This window comes from Gopherus evgoodei, chromosome 10 (assembly GCF_007399415.2).
Source record: "Gopherus evgoodei ecotype Sinaloan lineage chromosome 10, rGopEvg1_v1.p, whole genome shotgun sequence".
Classification (NCBI taxonomy): Eukaryota; Metazoa; Chordata; order Testudines; family Testudinidae; genus Gopherus; species Gopherus evgoodei.
In genome coordinates, this window is record NC_044331.1 from 1,049,679 (window position 1) to 1,062,235 (window position 12,557).

A 12,557-nucleotide genomic window follows, 5' to 3' on the forward strand; every position below is an offset into this window, starting at 1 on the left:
GCGGACAAACAGGAGCGGACAGACAGCCGGGGGGGGGGCGGACGGACAGGCGGGGGGGGCGGACAGACAGCCGGGGGGGGGGGGCGGACGGACAGGCGGGGAGGAGCGGACAGACAGCCGGGAGGGAGGGGGGAAGGATAGCCGGGGGGGCGGACGGACAGGCGGGGAGGAGCGGACCGGCGGCGGGGAGGGGCCTGGGCGCATCCCGGCTCGCAGCCTCCTGCCAGACCCAGCAGCCGGCGCAGCCCGGGGCGCGGAGGCGGCAGCTGCCAGGGAGGCCGCGGCCGGCCCAGGAGCGGGGGCGCCCGGGGACCGGAGCCCGGCCCGGCCCGGCCCGGCGGAGGATGTGAGCGGAGCCGGGCCCGGGCCTGCTGGGGCCGCTCCGCAGCGGGCGGAGGTAAGGGGGAGCCGGGCCCGGTCCGCCCCTCGCACCTGGCGCCGCGGGCTGCGCTGCGGGCCGGGGGCGGAGGGACCCCGGGGGCTCTGGGCGGGCCGGCCGCGGTGCGGGCTGGACAGCTCCCGATGGGCCCGCCGGCCCCTGCAGCAGCAGCAGCAGCGCCGGGTCCCTGCGGCGGGGGCTGCGCCCCTGGCCAGGCTGGAGAAATGCCCATTGCTCCCGTGAGCCTCCCGGGGGACCGGCCCCGCCGCCAAGCCCGGCGCTTCCATTTAGGCGACCTAGGCGGCCGCCTGGGGCCCCAGGATTTGGGAGGGCGGCAGACTGCTCCGGTGGACCTCCCGCAGGCGTGCCTGCCGCAAGTCCACGGGGGACCGGCGAGCCGGCCCTGCGCCTAGGGCACGAAAACCCTGGCGCCACTCCTGCCCGCCGCGCCGAGCACGGGCTGGGAACCATGGTGACTCCCCCGGCAGCCTCCGCAGCACCCCTTGTCCTGCCCCCACACCCAGCTGTGGTCCCCGCTCTGGGGATCAGCCCCGCCTCTCCAGTCCCCCTTCAAGGGGAGTTTCTCCAGACCCCTCTAGTGCTGCTGGCTCCTGCAGCCCTGGGGCACCCAGATCCGGGGGAGGCCGCTGCGGGCACTGGGGCACCCTGTTCTCCATCCCACTCCTCAGCCCCCAGACATTTCTGCCCTTCTGACCGAGCAGGATTCACCCGGCTGGGTGCTCACAGTCCAGCTCCCTGTGCTGGGCTCCTACCCTTCCTTTCAGAGAAGCGAGTAAGCCAAGGGTCCATCCAGCCCAGCGTCCTGCCAGCTGACACTGGCCAGTGCCAGGGTCTTGAGTGGGAATGAACAGAGCAGGGCCTTCTGAATCGTAGGGCATAGGCACTGCACATTATTCATGTCACCCTTGTTTACCGTCACGGTGCCCGTTCCCCTAGCTTGGCTAGGCCTCCTGTCGCTCTTCACAATCCCCTGCTTCTAACAAGCCCCAGTAACTCTGTGTCATCTATAAATTCTGTCCCCACTGCTCAGCCTCGTGCAGAGCCATAATAACCGTGTTAGCCCACGGGCCTAGCACAGAACCATGCGGCCCCCGCTGGCAGTTGGTGCCCAGGCAGGAAACTGGTCATGTCCCCCACTCTCACCTTGCCCACTGCCTGTTCCACGCTCCTTTCTGCTCCCACTCTGGGCTTCCCGCCTCTGGCCGGTGCCAAGCAGAGCCCTGGCCCTCCAGGTGCCCAGAGAGCCTGAGTCTGGCTGGAATGCCCCCTCCCGGGCTGGCTGCTCAGTCCTGGCAGCAGCCCCTTGATGCAGGAGCAGCTTGTATGTCCCTGGGCAGAGCTGGTGACTAATTGGCAGCGGGAAGGCAGGGACGGTGCCAGGCCCCTGGCTGTGCCGTGTGGCTGGGAAGAGAGCACAATGGAGCTGGCTGCTGCCAGGGCACGAGTCGCTCTGCTCAGAGAGCTGGTGAGCCCCTCCCTGTCCCAGCGCAGCTGGGTGTCCTTGTTGGGGGGCTGTGCATATTCCAGAGTGTGTCCTCTGGACCCTGTGTGCAGTGGGACTGGGGGTGGGGAGCCCTGAGAGCCTCCCGGTGTCAGCTGCTGTGACTTGTGGACTTGGGGTTACAGGCGCACCAGCCAGCCACCCTGCCCCACCCCCAGGTGTCCTCAGCATCTCCTGCTGCTGGCCCAATGCCTTGGGGGGCTGGGAGCCATTTCTTCCATCTGGCTGGAGTCCACCGTATTCCGGCTGCTGCCCTGTGGCTGTGTGATTCTCGTGCCAGGCTGGACGCCAGCTCTTGGCTTACATGCAGGGCAGGTGCATTGGTCACTCCCTCTTTGCAGGCCCGGGAGACCTGCCCCAGGGCTTGTGCTGGCCCCAGAGGCTGATTGCAAGGCCAGAAGGGAGCACTGGGACTGGGTAGTCCGCCCTCCTGTTGAGCCCAGGCCGGAGCCCCTCGCCAGCAGTCCCTGCACCCAGCCCAGCTGGCTGGCTGAGCAAGAGGGCGGCTTTTGCAGAAGATCCACCCACTCCAGCTGAATTGCCTTAGGGGTTAATCCTGGGCCTGGTAAGAGGAGGGGGTGTGGTGTCACGCAGGGCGGGGGAGGGACGTGGTGGTGGAGCCTGTGGGGAGGGGAAGGGTGTGGTGATGTAATAGGGGGAGGGGGTGTGGTGGTGCAGTGTGGGGAGGGCGGGGTGTGGTGGTGCAGTGTGGGGGACCGGCTGGGGTGTGGTGGTGAAGTGTGGGGGAAGGAGATGCGGTGATGGTGGAGCAAGGGGGAAGGGTGCGGTAGTGCAGTGAGAGGAGGGGGAGAGGGGGTGTGGCAGTGCAGTGAGTATGGAGGGGTGGAGTGCAGTGAGGGGAGGGGTCGCTGTGTTGGGGGGCAGTGTGGAGGAGGGGCCAGGGTGTGATGGTGCAGTGGGGGGCAGGGTGTGGCGGTGCAGTCGAGGGAGGGGCCGGGGTGTGGTAGTGCAGTGTGTATGTGTGGTGGTGCAGTGGGGGGGAGGGGCACAGGTGTGGTGGTGCAGTGTGTGTGTCGGGGTGGGGGGTGCGATGAGGGGGAGGGGCTGGGGTGTGGTGGTGCAGTGTGTGTGTGTATGTGTGGAGGAGGAGCACGGGTGTGGTGGTGCAGTGTGTGTGGGGTGCAGTGAGGGAGAGGGGCTGGGGTGTGGGGGTGCAGTGGGGGTGTGAGGGTGGGGGGTGCAGTGGGGGGAGGCGCTAGGTGTGGTGGTGCAGTGAGGGGGAAGGAGATGCGGTGGTGGTGGAGCTAAGGGCAGGAGTGCAGTAGTGCAGTGAGAGGAGGGTGTGTGTGTGTGGTGGTGCGGTGTGTGTGGGGGTTGTGCAGTGGTGCGGTGGGGTGGCCGGTGTGTGATGGTGCAGTGGGGGGAGGGGCCAGGGTGTTGTGATACAGTGTGTGTGGGGTGGTCCAGTGTGGGGGAGGGGCTGGGGTGTGGTGGTGCAGGGTGTGGAGGTATGTTGGGGGTACAGTGGGGGGGCCCGGGGTTTGGTGTTGCAGTGTATGTGGTGGGTGTGGGGATGCAGTGGGGGGGAAGGAGATGTGGTGGAGCTAAGGGGAGAGGTGCAGTAGTGCAGTGAGAGGAGGGGGAGAAGGTGTGTGGTGATGCAGTGTGGGGGGAGGGGGTTGTGGTGGTGCAGTGGTGGGGCAGGGTGTGGTGGTGCAGTGGAGGGGAGGGGCCAAGGTGTGGTGGTGCAGTGTGCGGGTAGAGGGGTTGTGGTGGTGCAGTGGAGGGGCAGGGTGTTGTGCGGGGGTGTGTGGTGGTGCAGGGTGTGGGGGGGGAGTGCAGTGCTGGGGAAGGGGCCGGGGTGTGGTGGTGCAGTGGGGGGGAGGGGATGCGGTGGTGATGGAGCTAGGGGGAGGGGTGCGGTAGTGCAGTGAGAGGAGTGGGGGTGTGGCAATGCAGTAGGGAAGGGAATCCAGTGCCCTCCATGGCTGGGGAGCCGGTTTCCTGTGCGGGCAGTGCCGTGTGCCCGGCTGGTGGGTTGTGCAGGGCAGGGTGTAATGAAAACTCTGCTCCCTGCCCAGCTCCTGGCACCATCCCAGGCTTCACAGACTAAAAATACCTCCGGCCTGGCTCCAGCGCAGACGGGATTAGGGTAACCAGGCCGCAGCTGTGCTCTGCCCGGCATGGGACAGGGCCTCCGGCACCCACGTGCTGCAGACTGATTGCACGTGGCCTGGGCTCCAGGGCCGGCAGGGCAGCATCGCCCGGCGGGCCAGGCTCCTGACTGGGCCCCACAGACCTCCCCCATCCCCTCTGCTGAGTCTGTGAGCAGCGCTGGCGCCGCGCATCATTGTGGGCTGGGCAGCAGAGGGCACAGCTCCCCCAGCCCGTGCTGCAGAGCCTGGGGGGCTGGGTGTGGGGCGGCCTGAGCTGTGAAGCCTGGGGGGCGCTGGGTATGAGGTGGCCCAGTGGGTGGGTGGCACAGCCAGGGCTGCGGATTGTGGGGTGGCTGGGTGTGGGGTGGCCCAGGGGCTAGGTGTGGGGCTGCAGAGCTGGGGGGTCTGGGTGTGGGGCTGTGGAGCCTGGGGGGGCTGGGTGTGGGGCAGCCCAGAGTGTGGGTGGCCCAGCCAGGGCTGTGGAGCCTGGAAGAGCTGGGGGCTAGGTGTGGGGCCGCAGAGCTAGGAGGGGGTCTGGGTGTGGGGTGGCCCAGGGGCTAGGTGTGGGGTCACGGAGCTGAGGGGTCTGGGTGTAGGGCAGCCCAGGGGGTGGGTGGCCCAGTCAGGGCTGTGGAGCCGGCTGGGGGCTGAGTGTGGGGCAGCCCAGGGGGTGGGTGGCCCAGCCAGGGCTGTGGAGCCTGGAGGGGCTGGGGGCTGGGTGTGGGGCTGTGGAGCCGGGGGGGGGGCTGGGTGTGGGGTGGCCCAGGGGCTAGATATGGGGCCGCGGAGCTGGGGGGTCTTGGTGTGGGGCAGCCCAGGGGGTGGGCGGCCCAGCCAGGGCTGCGGAGCCTGTGGTGGCTGGGGGCTGGGTGTGAAGCCTGGGGTGGCTGGGGACTAGGTGTGGGGCCACGGAGCTGGGGGGTCTGGATGTGGGGCAGCCCAGGGGGTGGGTGGCCCAGCCAGGGCTGTGGAGCCTGGAGGGGCTGGGGGCTGGGTGTGGGGCTGTGGAGCCAGGGGGGGCTGGGTGTGGGGCAGCCCAGGGGCTAGGTGTGAGGCCGTGGAGCCGGGAGGGGGGCTGGCTGTGGGGCAACCCAGGTGGTGGGTGGCCCATCCAGGGCTGCGGAGCCTGGGGGCTGGGTGTGGGGCTGTGGAACCTGCGGGGGGCTGGGTGTGGGGCCGCGGAGCCGGGGGCGGCTGGGTGTGGGGCAGCCCAGGGGGTGGGTGGCCCAGGCAGGGCTTTGGAGCCTGGAGGGGCTGGGGACTGGGTGTGGGGCTGTGGAGCCAGGGGGGCTGGCTGTGGTGCGGCCCAGGGGCTAGGTGTGGGGCTGTGGATTGGGGGGAGGCTCGGTGTGGAGCGGCCCAGGGGCTAGGTGTGGGGCCGCGGAGCTGGGGGCTGGATGTGGGGCTGTGGAGCCGGGAGGGTTGGGTGTGGGGTGGCCCAGGGGCTGGGTGTGGGGCCGCGGAGCTGGGGGCTGGATGTGGGGCTGTGGAGCCAGGAGGGCTGGGTGTGGGGCGGCCCAGGGGCTGGGTGTGGGACCGTGGAGTTGGGGGGGGCTGGGTGTGGAGCGGCCCAGGGGCTAGGTGTGGGGCTGCGGAGCTGGGGGGGGGCTGGGTGTGGGGCAGTCCAGGGGCTAGGTATGGGGCCGTGGAGTTGGGGGGGGCTGGGTGTGGGGTGGCCCAGGGGCTAGGTGTGGGGCTGTGGAGCCGAGGGGGGCTGGGTGTGGAGCGGCCCAGGGGCTAGGTGTGGGGCTGCGGAGCCGGGGAGGGCTGGGTGTTGAGCGGCCAAGGGGCTAGGTGTGGGGCCACGGAGCGGGGGGAGTGGGTGTGGAGCGGCCCAGGGGCTAGGTGTGGGGCCGTGGAGTTGGGGGGGGCTGGGTGTGGAGCGGCCCAGGGGCTAGGTGTCGGGCTGCGGAGCCGAGGGGGGCTGGGTGTGGGGCAGTCCAGGGGCTAGGTGTGGGGCCGCGGAGCGGGGGGAGTGGGTGTGGGTTGGCACAGGGGCTAGGTGTGGGGCTGCGGAGCCGAGGGGGGCTGGGTGTGGGGCGGTCCAGGGGCTAGGTGTGGGGCTGCGGAGCGGGGGGAGTGGGTGTGGGTCGGCCCAGGGGCTAGGTGTGGGGCCGTGAAGTTGGGGGGGGCTGGGTGTGGGTCGGCCCAGGGGCTAGGTGTGGGGCTGCGGAGCTGAGGGGGGCTGGGTGTGGGGCGGCCCAGGGGCTAGGTGTGGGGCTGCGGAGCCAGGGGGGGCTGGGTGTGGGGCGGTGCAGGGGCTAGGTGTGGGGCCGCGGAGCGGGGGGGAGTGGGTGTGGGTCGGCCCAGGGGCTAGGTGTGGGGCCGTGGAGTTGGGGGGGGGCTTGGTGTGGAGCGGCCCAGGGGCTAGGTGTGGGGCCGCGGAGCGGGGGGACTGGGTGTGGGTCGGCCCAGGGGCTAGGTGTGGGGCTGCGGAGCCAGGGGGGGCTGGGTGTGGGGCGGTGCAGGGGCTAGGTGTGGGGCCGCGGAGCGGGGGGAGTGGGTGTGGGTCGGCCCAGGGGCTAGGTGTGGGGCCGTGGAGTTGGGGGGGGGCTTGGTGTGGAGCGGCCCAGGGGCTAGGTGTGGGGCCGTGGAGTGGGGGGGGGCGTGGTGTGGAGCGGCCCAGGGGCTAGGTGTGGGGCTGCGGAGCCGAGGGGGGCTGGGTGTGGGGCGGTCCAGGGGCTAGGTGTGGGGCCGCGGAGCGGGGGGAGTGGGTGTGGGGCGGCCCAGGGGCTAGGTGTGGCGCCGTGGAGTTGGGGGGGGCTGGGTGTGGAGCGGCCCAGGGGCTAGGTGTGGGGCCGCGGAGCGGGGGGACTGGGTGTGGGTCGGCCCAGGGGCTAGGTGTGGGGCTGCGGAGCCGGGGGGGGCTGGGTGTGGGGCGGTGCAGGGGCTAGGTGTGGGGCCACGGAGCGGGGGGAGTGGGTGTAGGTCGGCCCAGGGGCTAGGTGTGGGGCCGTGGAGTTGGGGGTGGCTGGGTGTGGGGCGGCCCAGGGGGTGAGTGGCCCAGCCAGGGCTGCAGGAGGCGGCCGCTCAATAGCACTTGGTGGGCTGGGCGCGCTGGCCGACTGTGTCCAAGCCCTGTGCCTGGTGCATAAGGGCGAGGCCCTGGCAGCCTTTCGCTGGCAGAGGGCCCCTGGGTGAGGTGGCCACTCGCCCCACCCCAATTGCAGGAGGGCAGCCGCACCCAGGGGTCTGGCAAGGCACGATGAAGCCCAGTTGCTCCTCCTTCAACTCCTGAGGCCTTCATCTTCCTCCCTGCGCGTTCAGACTCTGCCGTGGGCCCCCTGCCCCTGTGTGGCCTCAGGACCCTCCAGCCCTGCTGAGGGGCTGGCCCGGGTGGGGAATGGGACCCCATTGGGGGGGACTGGCCCAAGTGGGGGCAAGAGGCCTGTCGGGGGGTTGGCACAAGTGGGGGTCGGGGGGTCCATCTGGGGGCTGGCCGCAGTAGGGGTGGGGGGTCCGTCTGGGGGCTGGCCGCAGTGGGGGTGGGGGGTCCGTCTGGGGGCTGGCCGCAGTAGGGGTGGGGGGTCCGTCTGGGGGCTGGCCGCAGTGGGGGTGGGGGGTCCGTCTGGGGGCTGGCCACAGTGGGGGGCGAGGGGCCTGTCAAGGGGGTTGGCGCAAGTGGGGGTTGGAGGGTCTGTCTAGGGGCTGGCCGCAGTAGGGGTGGGGGGTCCGTCTGGGGGCTGGCCGCAGTGGGTGGCGAGGGGCCTGGCCTGGGGGCTGGCCGCGGTGGGGCGCGAGGGGCCTGGCCTGGGGGCTGGACGCGGTGGGGGGCGAGGGGCCTGGCCTGGGGGCTGGCCGCGGTGGGGGGCGAGGGGCCTGGCCTGGGGGCTGGACGCGGTGGGGGGCGAGGGGCCTGGCCTGGGGGCTGGACGCGGTGGGGGGCGAGGGGCCTGGCCTGGGGGCTGGACGCGGTGGGGGGCGAGGGGGCTGGCCTGGGGGCTGGCCACAGGGGTGGCGAGGGGCCTGACCAGGGGCCTGGCCTGGGGGCTGGCCGCGGTGGGGGGCGAGGGGCCTGGCCTGGGGGCTGGCCACAGGGGTGGCGAGGGGCCTGACCAGGGGCCTGGCCTGGGGGCTGGCCGCGGTGGGGCGCGAGGGGCCTGGCCTGGGGGCTGGCCTGGGGGCTGGCCGCGGTGGGGGGCGAGGGGCCTGGCCTGGGGGCTGGCCGCGGTGGGGCGCAAGGGGCCTGGGGAGGGGCCTGGCTTGGGGGCTGGCCGCGGTGGGGGGCGAGGGGCCTGGCCTGGGGGCTGGCCTGGGGGCTGGCCGCGGTGGGGGGCGAGGGGCCTGGCCTGGGGGCTGGCCGCGGTGGGGGGCGAGGGGCCTGGCCTGGGGGCTGGCCGCGGTGGGGCGTGAGGGGCCTGGCGAGGGGCCTGGCCTGGGGGCAGGCCGCGGTGGGACGCGAGGGGTCTGGGGAGGGGCCTGGCCTGGGGGCTGGCCGCGGTGGGACGCGAGGGGCCTGGCCTGGGGGCTGGCCTGGGGGCTGGCCGCGGTGGGGGGCGAGGGGCCTGGCCTGGGGGCTGGCCGCGGGGGGGGGGGAGGGGCCTGGCTTGGGGGCTGGCCGCGGTGGGGGGCGAGGGGCCTGGCCTGGGGGCTGGCCTGGGGGCTGGCCGCGGTGGGGGGCGAGGGGCCTGGCCTGGGGGCTGGCCGCGGTGGGGGGCGAGGGGCCTGGCCTGGGGGCTGGCCGCGGTGGGGCGCGAGGGGCCTGGCGAGGGGCCTGGCCTGGGGGCTGACCGCGGTGGGACGCGAGGGGTCTGGGGAGGGGCCTGGCCTGGGGGCTGGCCGCGGTGGGACGCGAGGGGCCTGGCCTGGGGGCTGGCCTGGGGGCTGGCCGCGGTGGGGGGCGAGGGGCCTGGCCTGGGGGCTGGCCGCGGTGGGGGGCGAGGGGCCTGGCCTGGGGGCTGGCCGCGGTGGGGCGCGAGGGGCCTGGCCTGGGGGCTGGCCGCGGTGGGGCGCGAGGGGCCTGGCCTGGGGCATTGACCTAGCTCTCTGGCTGACTCGGTGGCAGGTGGGTCCTCACAGCCCCGGGATGAAGCTGAAGAAGCAGGTGACGGTGTGCGGAGCCGCCATCTTCTGTGTCGCCGTCTTCTCCCTCTACCTGATGCTGGACCGAGTACAGCATGACCCTGCCCGGCACCAGAGCGGGGGCAACTTCCCACGGGTAAGTGGCTCTGGCCCCCAGCGGATGGGGAGTGGGGCTGGGGCTCTCTGCCATCACCTCCCATGGTGCCTGCAGGGGAGTCCCCCCTTGCTCACCCAGCCGCATGTTGGCAGCTTGGGGATGCTGAGTGCTGGGGGGCCTGGGAGTCTCAGCCAGGGCCGGCTTTAAGCCAATTCCCCCAATTCCCTGGAACTGGGCCCCACACCTTAGGAGTCTTTTTAATTTTTTTTTACTCCTCTGGCAGCGGGGCGGGGGGTGCGTTCCGGGTCTTCAGCGGCATTTCGGCGATGGGGGATCCTTCAGTGCCGCGGAAGCCCCGGACCACCGCCGAGCATTCAAATCGGGCCCTGCCCTTCATAAAGCCGGCCCTGATCTCAGCTCCCTAGGACCTAGACCCCTTGGGGAAGAAACGTCCCAGGGTTGTGCAGCACGTGTGGGTCAAGTCTATTTCAGGGTTACTCGCCCACCACTGACATGCAGCCACCTCTGGGGTGGGATGTGGCAGCAGTTGGACAGTGGCATAGTCTGTGGCAGGGGAGTGCTGGTGGCTCCCTGTCTGGGTGGCACTGCAGGTAGGGTGACCCGGGATAGTCTCCCACCCCCTGTCCTGATTTTTCACACTTGCTGTCTGGTCACCCTAACTGCAGGGGGCTTTGGGAGTCTGACTGGCATTCGCCAGCTGCTGAGCTCTGGCTGCCTGCCCAGATTTACTGAGCATGCTTTTTGTCTGGGATTGCACCTCTGCACCCAGTGCCCTTAGCGCCAGCCTGGGGGATCGGGGCCAGCCCTGACTGCCAGGGGAGAGCGCCCCCTGCTGAGTGCCCCACTCTGCTCCCTGCAGCCCAGTGCCCCCCAGCGCTGCCCTGGGGCATTGGGGTCTCTTGTTGACTGTGAGAGGAGAGTGCTACCTACTGAACCCTGACTCTGCTCCCTGCATGGCAGGCCCCCAGTGCTGACGGCGTGGGGGAGCCCCCACTTCTGAGCCCCTGGCCCACTCCCTGCAGAGTGCACTGCCATGCTATCAGCCCAGCAGCTCTTACACTGGTGGCCTTCCCAGGCAGCTCCGCTGGGCCCTTGTGCTTACCACTCTGCTGGAAAATGGGGGGGGAAAAGAGTGACGGGCAAATGTCCAGGGAGCCCCGTTAGTTCTGGGGTGCAGCTGCATGAATCTGCGTCCCCTGGAGCTGCTGCGGTGCCTTGCGGACGATGGATGGGCAGCTTCCCCCGGCATTTCAGGGGCAGGGGGGTGCTGCTCTCACCCCATGTCTGTGACCTGCAGGGTGGGCTGGGGGGCGGCTGGGGCAGCGCTAGGCTGGGGGCCCCCTTGTCCCCCGGAGGCTGCTCTCACCCTGTGTCTGTAACCTGCAGAGCCAGATCTCGGTGCTGCAGAACCGCATCGAGCAGCTGGAGCAGCTGCTGGAGGAGAACCACGAGATCATCAGCCACATCAAGGAGTCGGTGCTGGAGCTGACGGCCCATGTGGATGGGCAGCCGGTGCTGCTACCCTACCGCACACCCAATGGCTCCTGGGTGCTGCCCCCCGAGAGCCGGCCCAGCTTCTTCTCTATCTCCCCACAGGACTGCCAGTTCGCACTGGGGAGTGGGGGCCAGAAGCCAGACCTGCAGGTGAACGAGGGCTGGGGGCCTAGGTGGGAGGGGGAGCCACCTGCGGGGGGCCGAGGGGCTAGTGGAGCCGGAGGGGGAGCCACCTACGGGGAACTGAGGGGCTGGGGGGGCCAGAGGGGGAGCCACCTGTGGGGGGCCGAGGGGCTGGGGGGGCCGGAGGGGGAGCCATCTGCGGGGGGCCGAGGGGCTGGGAGGTCAGAGGGGCAGCCGCCTGTGGGGAGCCAAGGGGCTGGGGGGGGAAGAGGGGGAGCCACCTGTGGGGGGCCGAGGGGCTGGGGTGTCGGAGGGGGAGCCACCTGCGGGGGACCGAGGGGCTGGGAGGTCAGAGGGGGAGCCGCCTGCGGGGAGCCAAGGGGCTGGGGGGGAAGAGGGGGAGCCACCTGTGGGGGGCCAAGGGGCTGGGGGGGGCCAGAAGGGGAGCCACTTGCAGGGGGCCGAGGGGCTGGGGTGTCGGGGGAGGAGCTGCCTGCAGGGGGCAGAGGGGCTGGGAGGTTAGAGGGGGAGCCACCTGAGAGGGGCTGGGGGGGCCGGAGGGGGAGCCGCCTGAGGGGGGCCGAGGGGCTGGGGGGGCCGGAGGGGGAGCCGCCTGAGGGGGGCCGAGGGGCTGGGGGGGCCAGAGGGGGAGCTGCCTGCGGGGGGCTGAGGGGCCAGAGGGGGAGCTGCCTGAGGGGGGCCGAGGGGCTGGGGGGCTGGAGGGGGAACCGCCTGAGGGGGCCCGAGGGGCTGGGGGGGCCACAGGGGGAGCTGCCTGCGGGAGGCCGAGGAGCTGGAAGGGCCGGAAGGGGGAGCCGCCTGAGGGGGCCTGAGGGGCTGGGGGGGCCAGAGGGGGAGCCGCCTGAGGGGGCCTGAGGGGCTGGGGGGGCCAGAGGGGGAGCTGCCTGCAGGAGGCCGAGGGGCTGGAAGGGCCGGAAGGGGGAGCTGCCTGTGGGGAGCCGAGGGGCTGGGGGGGCTGGAGGTGGAGCCGCCTGAGGGGGGCCGAGAGGCTGGGGGGGCCGGAGCGGGAGCTGCCTGCGAGGGGCTGGGGGGGCCAGAGGTGGAGCCGCCTGAGGGGGGCCGAGGGGCTGGGGGGGCCGGAGGTGGAGCCGCCTGAGGGGGCCTGAGGGGCTGGGGGGGCCAGAGGGGGAGCTGCCTGAGGGGGGCCGAGGGGCTGGGGGGGCCAGAGGGGGAGCTGCCTGCGGGGGGCTGAGGGGCCAGAGGGGGAGCTGCCTGAGGGGGGCCGAGGGGCTGGGGGGCTGGAGGGGGAACCGCCTGAGGGGGCCCGAGGGGCTGGGGGGGCCAGAGGGGGAGCTGCCTGCGGGAGGCCGAGGAGCTGGAAGGGCCGGAAGGGGGAGCCGCCTGAGGGGGCCTGAGGGGCTGGGGGGGCCAGAGGGGGAGCCGCCTGAGGGGGGCCGAGGGGCTGGGGGGCCTGGAGGTGGAGCCGCCTGAGGGGGCCTGAGGGGTTGGGGGGGCCAGAGGGGGAGCTGCCTGCAGGAGGCCGAGGGGCTGGAAGGGCCGGAAGGCGGAGCTGCCTGTGGGGAGCCGAGGGGCTGGTGGGGCTGGAGGTGGAGCCGCCTGAGGGGGGCCGAGAGGCTGGGGGGGCCGGAGCGGGAGCTGCCTGCGAGGGGCTGGGGGGGCCAGAGGTGGAGCCGCCTGAGGGGGGCCGAGGGGCTGGGGGGGCCTGAGGTGGAGCCGCCTGAGGGGGCCCGAGAGGCTGGGGGGGCCGGAGGGGGAGCTGCCTGCGGGGGGCTGGGGGGCCAGAGGGGGAGCCGCCTGAGG

The 12,557-nt window shown here is 72.5% G+C and overlaps 1 protein-coding gene across 6 annotated transcripts in view; it reads left to right on the forward strand.

Moving 5' to 3' along the window:
* Nucleotides 1-319: 319 nt before the first annotated feature.
* MAN2A2 (mannosidase alpha class 2A member 2) overlaps nucleotides 320-12,557 on the forward strand; it is a 44,065-nt gene continuing 31,827 nt past the window's right edge. For 2 of the 6 annotated variants that reach the window (XM_030578439.1, XM_030578440.1), the window contains exons 1-3: nucleotides 1,306-1,865; nucleotides 9,024-9,176; nucleotides 10,545-10,802. In XM_030578439.1, the coding sequence (XP_030434299.1) occupies nucleotides 1,707-1,865; nucleotides 9,024-9,176; nucleotides 10,545-10,802 (570 nt within the window). In that variant the 5' untranslated portion in view covers nucleotides 1,306-1,706. Of the gene's footprint in view, nucleotides 398-1,305; nucleotides 1,866-2,242; nucleotides 2,467-4,038; nucleotides 4,187-9,023; nucleotides 9,177-10,544; nucleotides 10,803-12,557 lie in introns of those variants that run through there. The other 4 variants (XM_030578441.1, XM_030578442.1, XM_030578438.1 and 1 more) reach the window with 4 other exon arrangements.